Here is a 13,738-nt window from a genome sequence, read left to right as displayed (position 1 = left end):
CATAAAAATCTAAGTAGACTTTAACCACTTGAGTACTATCCTGTACCCCTTCATTACCAGGCCATTTTCAGTTTTCAGAGCTGTGATAGGCTGACTGATAATTACTTGGTCTTGCAACACTGTACCCGGAATAATTTATATAATTATTTATAATTTTGAGACAGATAGAGCTTCCATTTGTTGGTATTTAATAACTGTGTTTTTTGTTTTTAATTACATAAAGGAAAAATAGACCAAATATTTTGGGAAAATAAACTGGCATATCAAATAATAAATGCCAGGGCTGTATGAACACCTCCAAAATGACCCCTTTTTGAAAAGTAGACACCCTTAGATGATCTAATACCTGTATTTTAGTTATGGGAGATGCCCAGCAGACCTTTCCATCTGGGTTCAATGCTCTGTCCTCCTGCCGCAGAGTCTCACTCTTCCTGTTGCATTTTCCATACCATCAATCAAATGCAAACAAATTACAGATAACCACCTTGAAATAGTGGCAGCAGATGGGCAGAGCTGGGAACCTGGCATACATTTCACTGCTTGCGTCTTGGGAAAAAAGGTAATTCTGCCTACAAGCCTCCATGCAAAACTGAAATGTATGTGTTTCGGTGGACAAGCCTTTTAAAACATGGAGCTTGGTTATGGTGCAATAGATATAGCACATAATTATCGTACAGGTTATACACAGTGGGAGAAGAAAGTGAAGATGTGCCAATTTGAAGGATAAGGGAGGCGAAGGCCTTAATATACAAGTCACTAGAGACAGGATGAAGCTGAGATGTACAGGAGACGGAAGGGGTAAAGGGTTAAAAACGATTCCACAATCATATTTATTAAAACCCCCACCTGAATCTGCTGCTTACATTCTATTGCTTATGAATAATTTTGTTATTTAAGATCATCTTTCCTCCCCCTTCTCTGTTGTGAGAGGAAGGGAAGGGCTCTCAAATGTAAAAAGGTGTGATTGGCCAGCTGATACAATGTACACTGTACATCCACTCTGATTGTGTCTGTACATTGTGTTGGTAATCTAAGCTGTCTAATGACAGCTCGATCACATACACTCAACTTGTGCACTGGTCTCTCTCCTGAGTGTGTTTTCTGCGTTTGTCAGCGACACTTCAGAAATATATGTCCACCTCCCTTTATGGCAAGGGTGGTGGTTAAAGTTACCCAGTGATTGTTGGAAATGACTTATTCTACATTAGTTAATCCATCACCTAATTAACTGACCCTACTTGAAAGCCTTTAGAGAGAGAGAGAGAGTCAAGTTACATAGTTACATAGTTAGTCAGGTTGAAAAAAGACACAAGTCCATCAAGTTCAACCTATAGAGATAAGAGAGAGAGAAAAAAAAAACTAACACAGAACGCTATGCCCACAATTACCCACTGTTGATCCAGAGGAAGGCAAAAAAAACCTGATAAACATGGTTTAATTTGCTCTAAAGGGGGAAAACAAATCTTTCCTGATCCCATAAGGCAATCGGATATTCCCTGGATCAACAATCCACGGTGCTTAATAAACCTATAAGAACTCAATATCCATTAATATTCTGTGCATTTAGGAATACATCCAGAATGGTTTTTTTTTAAACAGTTAACTGAGCCTGCTAGAACTAGCTCCTGGGGGAGTCTGTTCCGCATTTTCACAGCTCTAACTGTGAAGAATCCTTCTGTATGCTAAGGTTAAACCTCTTTTCCTCCAGACACAAAGAGTGCCCCCTTGTCCTTTGCAGTGACCTTAAAGTGAATAATTTGGCACCAAGCTCACTATATGGACCATTTATGTATTTATACATGGTCATCATGTCCCTCTTAATCGCCTGATCAACAGACCCTAGGTTCAAGGTAGGCAGCGAGCATTAAAAAATATAGCTATCATCTTTATTAGGAGCCTTTTCTTTCTTGTTCCTGGTTCCCTAAATTAGCCCAATGACTACAAGATAAGACATCATCATCACTACAGTATTTAGTTGCAGAATTGCTTTGCTCTTACTTGGAAGCATTATAGTATTATTTTTCTAAGCAGCACAACTGGATATATCTATTTTTCATTGTATAGAAGAGTGTTTACATCCATGATGTGGAGTTGGCCTCTCTGTGATACATGCTTTTTTCTTACTATCCCATGCAACACATAAATTCTTTTCATTCTTATTCCCATCATTCCATTTCTCTTTCCTATCAGAGTGAAATTGGACACAGCCCTCCTCCTGCCTACACCCCTATGTCAGGAGTAAGTATTCCACCATAGCCTTTAATCTTTGTCTTGACTTTGACCCTTTGGTTGTTTTTTTGGTTTGTCCTACTATTAGCTTTGCCCAAGTGTTTGTGTTTTAATTTTGCCATTAATATACTATAACACGCTGTCAGCCAAGCTCGACATTTAATCTGACCAGAATGACCTTGGTACCCCCTGACCCTTTCCTATCCTTGGTGTGTATGTATCTCACGCCTTACTTGTCATACATCTCTTCCATATCTTTGAATGTCCACTGTTAGTGCCATTGAAAGGCTAGCTGAACAGTGCAGGGTCTGATGCTTAAGGAAGAAATCCTAACATGATAAATGCTGACAGTAAAACAACGTATTATTAGGGGTGGATGAGAGGTTTGAATAAAATGCATATTTTTATTGGCAGGTGTATAGTCCACTACATGCATCTGTTGTTGGAAACAGCCTTCATTACCAGCTACAACCTCAAAATTTAAGGTTGCCATTCTTTTTCTTTCCAGCCATGCATTTATAAGCAAAATAATGCCCACTCGGTTAAACAGCTATTCACTTTACAAAAGCATGAATTAATTTTGTGTTTTGCATGGAGTCCTTGTGAAAATTTAGGAATCGTAGATTCATGTAGTCACTTTAGCAGCATCATTATTGCGTTGCTTAGTTATTATTCCTTATAAATAAATCAAATACCTAACTTCTTCATTGGAGTAAAATCTGTCAATAACAAAGCTAGTGTGGACTCTTACCAAACATAGCATTTATATAGACATGGATGGGATACTGCACATGACATGGACCAAATAGTACTGCTTTAAGAAGTGCTTAAACAGCTGTCATGAATAACTGTTCAGTTCTTCAAACAATATGTGTATATATATCCGCTCTCCTGTTCTATACCCTATCAATGATCCCACCCAGCTTCGGTGTACCTCAGTGCCCCACTGTTATTAACAAAATGTTAGTTTTTAAAATGTTAACAGTGATAACTTTTCAGTTCTATTTGTGAAAATGGCAGCACCTACCATAACACTCATTCCATGTCAGCTTATTTCAGGAAAGAACTCAGACTTTTAGGGTTAGTTCACACCAAAATGCTACAATCACTATTTTGATCGGACTGGATCGCATGCATAATGTGCCAGGCGATCGCATTGCGGCCAGAGGGCGTGGCTACGGTGCCATTCACTTCAATGGCCTGCCACCCCTCCTGCCCCACTAAAAAGTGAGCCGTCCGCAATGCGATGCAGTGCATTCCGTCCAGAATCGGACCGGAACGCACTGCATATGGTGTGAACTAACCCTTAGCTATAATAGACTAAAACCTTCAACTCACTTCCTGTCTGGTGAAACCATTGTCAGGACAGTAAGTGAGGGGAAATTCCTCTAATGAACCACAGATAGTAGTAGAAAAAAAATGGGAGCTATAATCCTTCCCTGCTCTGTCTAAAAAAATTGGACTTGACAAACACTTTAACGAGCTGAGACTAAAATATTGAACTCCCCCTGTCACGTACCTCAGTGGAGTCTGAGGTGTCGAGGGCAGCCTCTCTTACAACTCTGGTCCTGGGGCACCTGGATTGGGCACAGGAGCACCGGGGCACAGAGGGGCAGGAGTGCCAGTTGAAGACAGATCCGCAGAGCAGGGGATGCAGAGATGGGTGCAGGTCCAGGCAGGCAATGGATCAAGCAGAATCGTCAGGACAGGCCAAGGTCGTCAGCATGCGGGCAACGCAGTACCAGAGGATGAAGCAGGAACAACGTCAGGAACAAGCCGAGGGTCGAAGCACTGGAGAGAAGCAGAAAGGTCAAGCCAAGCCGGGTCAATAACATAATGGATACTCAGGAACAGGATGCAGGAACTCACAGGGAAGCTGACAAATCTGACAGCAAAGGAGGATTGTTAATCACAGCCTTTATAGCCCAGAGAGTGCCAAACACTCAAACAATACGTCGGCGTGCACACGAACGCGCATACTCGCGCACGTTCATGCAGAGACGCTGCACCTGATACAACTCTATGAGCTGCACCATGCGCAAGCCGCAGTGTAAGAATCCTGGCTACAGCTCTAGTTCTGGCTTCTTGACACCCCCTCCGTGACAGTACATGCTACCTACACCTGGCTACCTGCTGAACTATCTATAGGAATAAAATGCAAACACCTGCACATATCATTTTGTGTCATCATTAAAGCACTTGGAACCTTAAGTCACTCTAAACAACAAATTAAGGAAATTGTGGGAGCTCTATCTTTCCTGTCCAGTTTCACAACACAGGACTCTAGTGTATAACCTGGGCTCCTGTCAGCCTCCCAAAATATTTGTAGCAAGCAGTCAGCACATGGTATAGATCCACCTTCCAAAGCCTTCTTTAATAATTCAAAGCATAAGACATAACAGCAGGTAGATCCAACATGCTGACACATTTCAGCCCCAAGGGCCTTAAAGGAGAACTATGGGGTTAGGGCTTTTCCCCATAGTTCTTCTTAGGGTAACAGGAGGACACAAACTAGCATCCTCCCGTCACCCTAGGCTCAGTGCTACTGCTCGCGGTATACTGAGACGCCGCAGCTGAAGCGGATCCCCAAAATTGTGCCGGGATCCGCCCAGCTGTGTGACTGACAGCTGGCTCTGCCTATCTAGAGGTAGAGCCAGCTGTACACGCCCCCTCCGCCGTCCGTTCTGCCAGTCAGCGCTGGCGGATCGGAGCTGGCAGGGGGAATCCAGCCCCTCCCCTGTCACGGCAGAGAGCCGTGACAGGATCGAGAGGTGAGCGAACGCCGGTATGTGTTCGCTCACCTCCCGATCTACTGAGCCGACCTGTGACAGTCTCATTGTCACAGGTCGGCTAGAACTATGAGGTGAGTGAAAAGCACTCACCTCATAGTTCTCCTTTAATCATAGCTCAACTTAAAGTAGATACATTCCTCAAAACAATCCTGGTTGTCTGGAGCTTCCCCACCCCTTCCTAAATGGACCATCTCTGTGATGGCCAGCTCCTCTGACCAATAGGGATTGTATGTGATAGAAAAGGCAATTAGTGGCTGTAGTTTCTAGAAAAGTATAAGTGGCTAATCCCGTCTCTGTAGACGGTTTAAATGTTTTTTCAAATGACAGGTTTACTTTAAAGTAATAATCTGTTAATTCTATATGAAATATTATTTTCCTGGTTTTCTTTCCAATATCACATTTGTAAGAAGGGTGGTGTAACTGGTTAGCTTAGTGACTGAAATCTGACAGCTCTCCACTGCCCTTAAAATAAAATGTCCTATTCCCACAGCTTCTGAACCTCCCTTCCTGTGTTCCCTGCTCATTAAATAACCAAGTTCATGTCCAGATTTATGAATACTCATTTAATAAGGCCTGTTCAATTCAAACTTCCAGCTCATCCATCAAAATATCATTATTTATTAGTGTATAATATCTAAGTCATTAGTAGCCTACCTGTTAAATCTTTCTAACCTTGGGGAACTATGTGCTCTGAAGAGGCTTTTGTCAATGGCTGTTCTGTATCAGTAATATGCTATGGCAGCAAAGACAGTAGTCCATTATTGAATGAAAAAGCACCCTTATTGAACTAAACCATTACTGATTATTCTGTACCCATAGTTACATCATTTTTCTGTTATGGCTTTGCAGCTCTATATTTATATGATGCCAACATATTGCAGCAACAAATGGCAATAAAATAACTTTAGAGTTTAATAAGAAAAGAAAATGATTTTAGAAGCATTAGTTTCTTCTCAATTGTGAAAATTAGGATTTTAAACTAGAAGATGAGTGGATTAGAAGCCCAATATACCCTAAGAATATTAGTTAGTAAAGAATACCCCATAATTACTATAATACCCTGATGTTTGGGTGTCTTCTTCTGCAATGCATAAATAACATTAGACATCAAACAGTTCGTTAGTTCGTTATGAAAGAAACGTAAAAGGAACAGCCTGGAACATCATTAATATAGAGTGTCCAGTACCATCACAGAAGGGATAGAGAATAAGAAGACAGCACAGTAATTGAATCAATCAGTCATTTGCTTTCTGATGCTGGGCCCAGGCTATAGGTCAGCAAGTCATCAAAAGCTGTGGCAAAAACACTAATTACTACTCTACAGGACAAAGCTGTTAACTCACGGCAGTGTTTAACTCTCTGAGAACTGAAGTAATAAAAGCAGTCTCACTCATTAAACAGGTATAGGGGTATTCAGTAAAGCAGTGCATTAACGGTCATGCTATAAGTACAGTGACAATTAGCAATCACATTTCTGTTTACCCAAATCAGATCAGTAACCGAGAAAGTAGGACTGGTCGCAATAGCTTGTTATTCTGAATATTGACTTTAACGTATAAGCCTGAGAGTCTCACGCTGCTATTTAATCATTTGGAGCTCTGCGGTGAAACAAAAATATCCACCTTTAAACTTTTCAATTTGCTTTGCTGCTGCCATACATTCTGCCCTCTACTTTATTTAGAATGTAGTAGCTTGGAAAATCAGAGGGTGTGATCTAAGCACCATGACCTTCATAATTCAGAAAGGCGTACTAGTGTCAATGACAAAAAGTTGGTCCTTCATAGCTGGTAAACTGGCACCAGAATTGTATACAATGCATACAATGCTGAATTTAAGGTTGATTGGTATCAATCAACTCAAATACTATTTATACATTAATATAAACTATTTGTTTTATTCTAGGAGTGATAGAGATTATTTACTAATTACAATATTTTTGTATTTAGGTTGTAAAAATATTAGAACTGCCCAGCAGTCATATTCTGGATATGTTTAAGGGCCTGTTTTTACACCATGTCTGGATCATGTCCAGACCAGAACAGTTTGTTTCCAGACCAAAAAAGCATCCCTATGGTATTTCTGGGCTCTGTTCACACCAGTGCAGTCCGTTGTGGACCAGACACAAAAATACTGCTTGTCTCACTGGGGTCTATTCACTAAGCTGACGTAGGCAGCCGAGTGACTAACCGACCCGAAGCGAAGTGAGCCGAACGCTGTTCGGCTATTCACTTCAGGCTGGTACGGCTGATTCCAGCTGTATATCGGCTGAAATCAGCCGTACATCGAGTGGCTTTGGCTGGCTTCGGGTCGGCCGAACATGCTCACCATGTTCGACTCCAACATCTGGACCGGCTAAGCCACTCGCTGCTGTTCGGCCTATTCTCATAGATGCCCAACAGCAGTGAGTGAATTGGCGAATGCCGCCGCTCTGCGGCATTCGGCTTGGCTGTTCTGCTCGGTACCTCTGTGGTACTGAGTACAATAGAAACACAGTTTAAAAAGTAGTAAAAAATAAAATAGAAAACGATTGGGCGGAGCTAGCAGTGACAGCTGTTTTCTATTGGCCGGGCGGTTCTGCTGCCGTCAGAATAAAAAAATAAAAAAATCAACATAGGAATTCATAGCTAGATTCCTATTGACTATTTCACTTTGCAATAGCCAATTGCAAACTTGCTATTGCACCCGCCCTCTGCTGCTGTCAATCACCAGAGTGGGACCTGATGGAGAACTGCAGGTCCCCTTCTGCTCATTGAAAGCAGCAGTGGGCGGCTGCAATAGCTAGTTTGCTATTGGCTATTGCAAATTGAAATAGCCAATAGGAATCTAGCTATGCATTCCCTGGGGTGATTTTTTTCTTTTTTTTTTATTCTGAAAGCAGCCAACAGCTCCGATGTCAGAAAAATAGAAAAAAACGAGCAGGGAAAGGTTTACTCTGCTTGATCGAGCAGAGTGAACCTTTCTGGCAGAAAGTGTTTATCTCCCGGGCGGCCAGGAGTCATATTAGACTCCCAGAGCGTCCGGGAGAGTAATGACCGATGGCATTCCTGGTTACTAGGTAACCAGGAACGCCATCAGTCATTACACACTGAGAACACGGAGAGGCTGCTCTCAGTGTGTAATGCCAGCGTCCCTGGTTAGCTGGTAACCTGGGGCGCTGATCTCTCAAAGTGGCCGGAGCCAGCCGTGAGATGACGGCTGGCTCCGCCCAGCTGTCAGAAGCAGGCTCTCTAAACCTGGCCTTAGGCAGCCAGTCAATAAACATATGCCTGAATTAGTAAAACTAAATACTGGTGTGCTAAAAGGCAATACAATGAGCTGTCTATACTTGTATTAATACTTTATGTGCTCAATAAACATATGATGGGGGGTTAAGGTTTGGCTCAGTTATAGGCAATACTGTATGTGATATGTTTGCATACACTCTCAGTGTTATTTTTGTGAATCCCGACAAACTCTTGCATGTACTGGAAGCATAGAAAATGCTAACAAAATATACTTTTTCTTTGGATTTCATTGTTGTGTTTATTCCCTGTGACATGTGAACAGGTGGCGTAGCATGCTTTCATTATCACTAAGATATTTGGCTATTAATCTTTGTCACTGTCATGGTGTGCATTATGAAGTGTCATAAAGATGAGGAATATATCCATTCTGAAACAAAATGTATGGTGCAAGCAAGCAAGGTGTGTCAAAAGTCAAGGAGAGGGAAAGTTGTCCAGCCCAACCTATCATAACAACCTGGACTGATACAGTCTAATGTAGAATGGCGTGGTTTTCTAACTATACCTGATACATTTAGACAACACATGTGGCCAATAAATAGGAGCTAAATAACAAGAGTGCAATTGTAAACTTTAGGATCTTCACATTAGGATCTCTGCCTGAATACTTGTCCCATCTAGCAAACTTGGTCCCATACAGTATTGTCTTTTTGTTTAGTGGACATATCCTAGTTGTCATCATCATCATCAGTCATCCTAGTAATCTAGGCACCACGTTTTTCACTGTTCTTTATGCTTTGGTAGGTTAAGATCTAACTAACTTAGATAAAAAAAACATCCATTTTTAATAAACAGCCTGCTATACTATTCTGTAATCTCTCATTACAGAGGAAAAGGTTTTAAATCATAGCAGTTTATGATTATCCTTATGACAGCTGCATTGAAGAAACGGACCATTGGTTGCTTGCCAATCAATACAATTGTAAAATAGCTTTTAACCAAAATGATACATATCTAAATCACAGAATATTATGGAATATAATCTATGTAATTAACTTTTGGTTTTCCTTGCACAATACATAACAATCACTAAGTGAATTGGTAACTGTAGACAGTAATTGAAGAACAGTGTTAAACCTCCAATCGAACTTTAAACTGAATAGTGAATCTTCTACTGCAGTAGATTGAAGACTGTAGACATTCAGCCTTACAGATGTTGGGCAATTAGTTCCACTTGGTTAATCTTATGAGTATGGACTCTGCCACAGGCTGTTAGAGCAGGACATGTAGTGATGTATGTAACCATGCTATGGGCAGGCATTATTAACTCAATAAAGTCATCTGTATCAAATAAAGCAAATGTGTAAAGCAACACTTTGTCACTCATGTGCATAAAGTTTTCCTTGCTGCATCACCTGCTAACTGACCTTAATTTTAAAGCTATTGCATTCCTTTTTGTCCATATTTTTAGCATTGCCTAGCTGTACAGCTTCACTTTCCGCTATCGTTACCCATTCTTGATTAAGTTATTATGGGTAATGTAATGTATACCACATTAGAGGACATGTTTATAAAGCGGCAAATTGTTGCTCTTTTGCTAGTTTCTTGGGTTCTTTGCAATCATCAGCCATTTTTATTAGGCAAATCTTTGTTTTAATAATTATTCCCTTTGGACACCCACTATGCTCAATTATCTTAAGTCCATGTTCGCCGCCCCATTCGACAAGCCTTCCCAACATGCAGAGGAAGATCTTTAAATATTATCTTTATTTGCACATGCTTGCATTAGCCCTCTGCAACAGCCAGCAGAAATCTGTATAACTGATCTATAGATAAATGCAGGCTAGGTTGTGTATCTGGGGCCAATAGCTTTGGAGTGCTAGTCTCCGGAGGCATCAAGGGGCTGTTTATAGTGGTAAGAGTATTCCTTCGTCGTAGAAGCAACAATTCCTGCAGTGTCGCCAAGATCAGAGGATGATGGGAAAGTAATAAAGGTCTATTAATGTCAGAGATCCAAACCCTCAAATTCTATGGATACCCAAACCTTAAATGGTTGGTGGGCATGCCAATGAAGCATCCAAGCCACATAGTATCTATATACATCAGGTACTGCTAGACCACCCCTGGTCTTCGGATAATTCAGAAGCGCCCAGGACAAATGCTGACGTTTATCATTCCAGACAAATTTAGCTAGATCCATCTCTTAAGTCTTGAAGTAATGCCTCAGGAGAGAAATGGGTATGGTTTGGAAGAAATACAATAATCTAAGAAGCATATTCATTTTCAGGAGAGCGATCCTGCTGAATCATGTAAAAGTAAGAGAGTGCCATTTCTGCTAGTCTGCTCTCAACTTCTGCTAAAGTGGAATAAAGTTAAAAGAATATAGGTTCATCAATTGGGCAGGGAGTTGTATCCCTAGATTTTTGAAGGAGGAATCGCTCCACTAAAAGGGATAAAGACGTTTCAGGAAATCCACCATAGCAGACTGAGAGGAAACATTTAAAGCTTCAGATTTGTTATAATCAATTTTAAGATTAGAAAGAAGCCCATATTCTTTAAATAAGACCAAAAGTCTGCGAAAGGAGGATTTGGGTTCAGTGATAAAAAAGAGCATTTCGTCCACAAAAGCCGCATTTTTATGTTCTTCCTTCCCCACTTGTATGCCTTTAATAAGAGGATCATTCTGAACGAGTCTAAGAAAGGGTTCCAAAGTCAAAACAAAAAGAGTAGGAGATAGTGGGCAGCTTTTCCGGGTGACTTTCTTAACTGGAAAATAAGTAGACAAGTAACCCGCTGTCTTAACTCGTGCAGCCGGTCTAGAGTAAATCGTCTGGATCCAGTGTAGCATTCTATGTCCCAAACTTATGTGACGAAGAACCGTAAACATAAAATCCCAAGAAACCCTGTTGAACACCTTCTCCGCATCGGTGGACAGTAGAATAGTATCAATGTCTCTAGATTGTGACCAGTAATTATCTTTATAAATAGGTTTAATATATCTATTTGTACTTTATTATGTGTAAGTGTTTTAACAACGTGGGGGATCATTATCAAAAGCGTTGCAGCCATTGCATCCTTTATTGTGCTGCAGTTTGCTAATTAGTGATAGAAATGTACATTATTGCTTTCCAACCGTTATTTTATTGGGTTATGTGAAAGTGTGGCAGATATGCTAAAGATTTTCCAACTTGTTGCAATTTGCCTAAAAAATAGCTTTCAGAAAAGCATTTAAGGAGCCTTTTCAGATAACTGTGCCTGTTTATAAATTGGTTCCCATGGCTTTTTAATGATGATTCAGATTGCTGCATCAATTCTGTGGCAATCTTTTTCCAAAAATGGCCAGACATTTTTGCACATTGGTGACAGACATTCCCAAAACAAGAAGTTGCTGAATGCTAGAAACATTCAGCCACAAAAGATAGAATAGGTATTGTATATGATTTGCACACATTCACCTCGTGTGACATTTGTCAATAGAGCGCAACTGTGTTCATGAATGTCCCTCATGGTATCTTCATATTATCATCCTGGTATACAAATTATTTCAGATTTGTAATTTTAGTTTGATATTTAAAGGGGAACTACTGTATTTGTAAGTTGTGCTCAGTAGGTACCTTTTGTCATGTTTTTATAGCTCACTGTGACTCGATCAGCTTGCATCTTTTGTTGACCTTAGTTCAGGGACTGAACTATACAATGTTGCTACGTATGGGTTATTTCACACTTTTATTATTGTATGCCCCAATGTACTACATACACTGTGCATTTCTTTTAGATACAGTTCTAAACTCAATATTATTATATTTTGTTATATATTGGAGCAGCATTAACATTTTATATTAGATTTATGTAATGTTTCCATGCAACATGAAAGCTGTTTCCTATTTACTGACATCATTTTAGAATTCTTGAAATGCCTACTGAGAAAGTGGGTGGAGTTATAAAGCAGTTGTGTAACACAGAACTTAGGATAGTTAAAGTCTTTTATTTCTCTGCGCATCTCTACATTCTATGTTATGTGGCCAATTTTGTCATGGTGGTATAGTTTTGGTTGGTGTCACAGAATAATCAGCAGTAGGAATATAAACTATAATATATTCCAACACTGAAGATTTCGCAGTTCAGATCAACAGAGTTAAATATGATATTAAACTTTTTCTGTTGTGAAATGTTAAACTTATACTCATACTTTATTTTTTACAGAATCAGTTTGTATACAGAGATGGAGGCTATACCACTCAAGAATCTGTGACTCTGCCATACAGACCAGCTGCATGTCCCATACCAGAGGTCCCTACAGTGCTGGGTGCCACTGCAGAAGTCTTTGAAGACATATGCTGTAACGGAACCCTGCGCAAACAAAACACAGAGCGGGTTTCAGAGGAAAGCAGCCTACAGAGGTATAGTGCCGACCCCACTGCGTTTGTAAGAGAGCGCAACTCTCGAGGTGTAGTAGGAGAAGATGGTTATATGACTCCTATGAAAGAGAAGCCCAAGACAGGTGGGTTACCTGGATGAATGTTGATGAATTATACAGCAAATTGTTTAGTCTCTACATGTTGTTGTTTAAAGCTGACCATTACATACAAGCAAGGTCTGATTACTTACTGAGCACCATTCGTCTCCATGGCAGTACAGAAAATTAACCTTTAGGGAGAAAAAGTTTGCAAAACAACTTACCTTAACCCTAGCTTCTGTACTGCAGGGGCTGGCGTTGCCATCTTTCTGGCGGGATCTCGGGGAATGCCGAGTAGCCCAAATCTTGCAAGAAGATGCTACTGCATTGTGGTGGAGCGTGATCTTATGAGATTTTATCTACTCGCCATTCTCCAAGATCTCGCTGGAAGAATGATGATGTTATCCTCGTCTTGGTGCCATAGCGGAAGCTGGGGTACGGTGAGTATATTAACTAACTTTTTTCACCCCAGGGTTTTTTTTAAGTTACTGCCTCAGTAAATAGTGACACTTTTTTTAGTGCAAGGTCTGCTTTAATTGCTTTTCATTTCTGTGATTACTATACATTTCCTCTTTTATAGGGTTAGCGCATATTGTATTAGGTAGTCATAGTAAGTCAAACGTTATGTCTATTAGATCAGTTTAAGTGAATCAGATTGAAAAATCAAGAATCAACCTGACTCACTCACATTCACAATTGTGTAAATTGAGGATGGGAGAGTTTTAACACCTCTGGGGTAATTAGACATTCATCAGCAGCTGTGGTTATGACCATGAAAAAAAATAATCAAAAAACATCTATATGCATTTAGATTGGACTACACGGTCTGTAAATAGGGTGTCTGTATAAAGTCAGTTTTATAAAAAGTCAGCAAAAGTCAGCATCTGCACATTGTAGGGTACCACAGCTACAACATAAAGTTTTATACTTCACATGAGTGGACCATATTGAAAAATTATATTTTGAAATCTGTAAATGAAGAGCAGAAAAGAAGGGGTAGCTCACACTTAACTTCTCTCCACAGCAGTGGCGTAACAACC

The 13,738-nt window shown here is 40.3% G+C and overlaps 1 protein-coding gene across 1 annotated transcript in view; it reads left to right on the top strand.

Annotated features, from left to right (window-relative positions):
• ERBB4 (erb-b2 receptor tyrosine kinase 4) overlaps positions 1–13,738 on the top strand; it is a 160,522-nt gene that overhangs the window by 143,645 nt on the left and 3,139 nt on the right. Inside the window, exon 13 of the mRNA XM_018563608.1 lies at positions 12,446–12,743. Within this exon, the coding sequence (XP_018419110.1) occupies positions 12,446–12,743 (298 nt within the window). The remainder of the gene's footprint in view (positions 1–12,445; positions 12,744–13,738) is intronic.

The sequence above is a fragment of the Nanorana parkeri genome, unplaced genomic scaffold (assembly GCF_000935625.1).
Source record: "Nanorana parkeri isolate BGI_ZX_2015 unplaced genomic scaffold, ASM93562v1 scaffold680, whole genome shotgun sequence".
Classification (NCBI taxonomy): domain Eukaryota; kingdom Metazoa; phylum Chordata; class Amphibia; order Anura; family Dicroglossidae; genus Nanorana; species Nanorana parkeri.
This window is presented reverse-complemented; position numbering and strand designations above follow the sequence as displayed.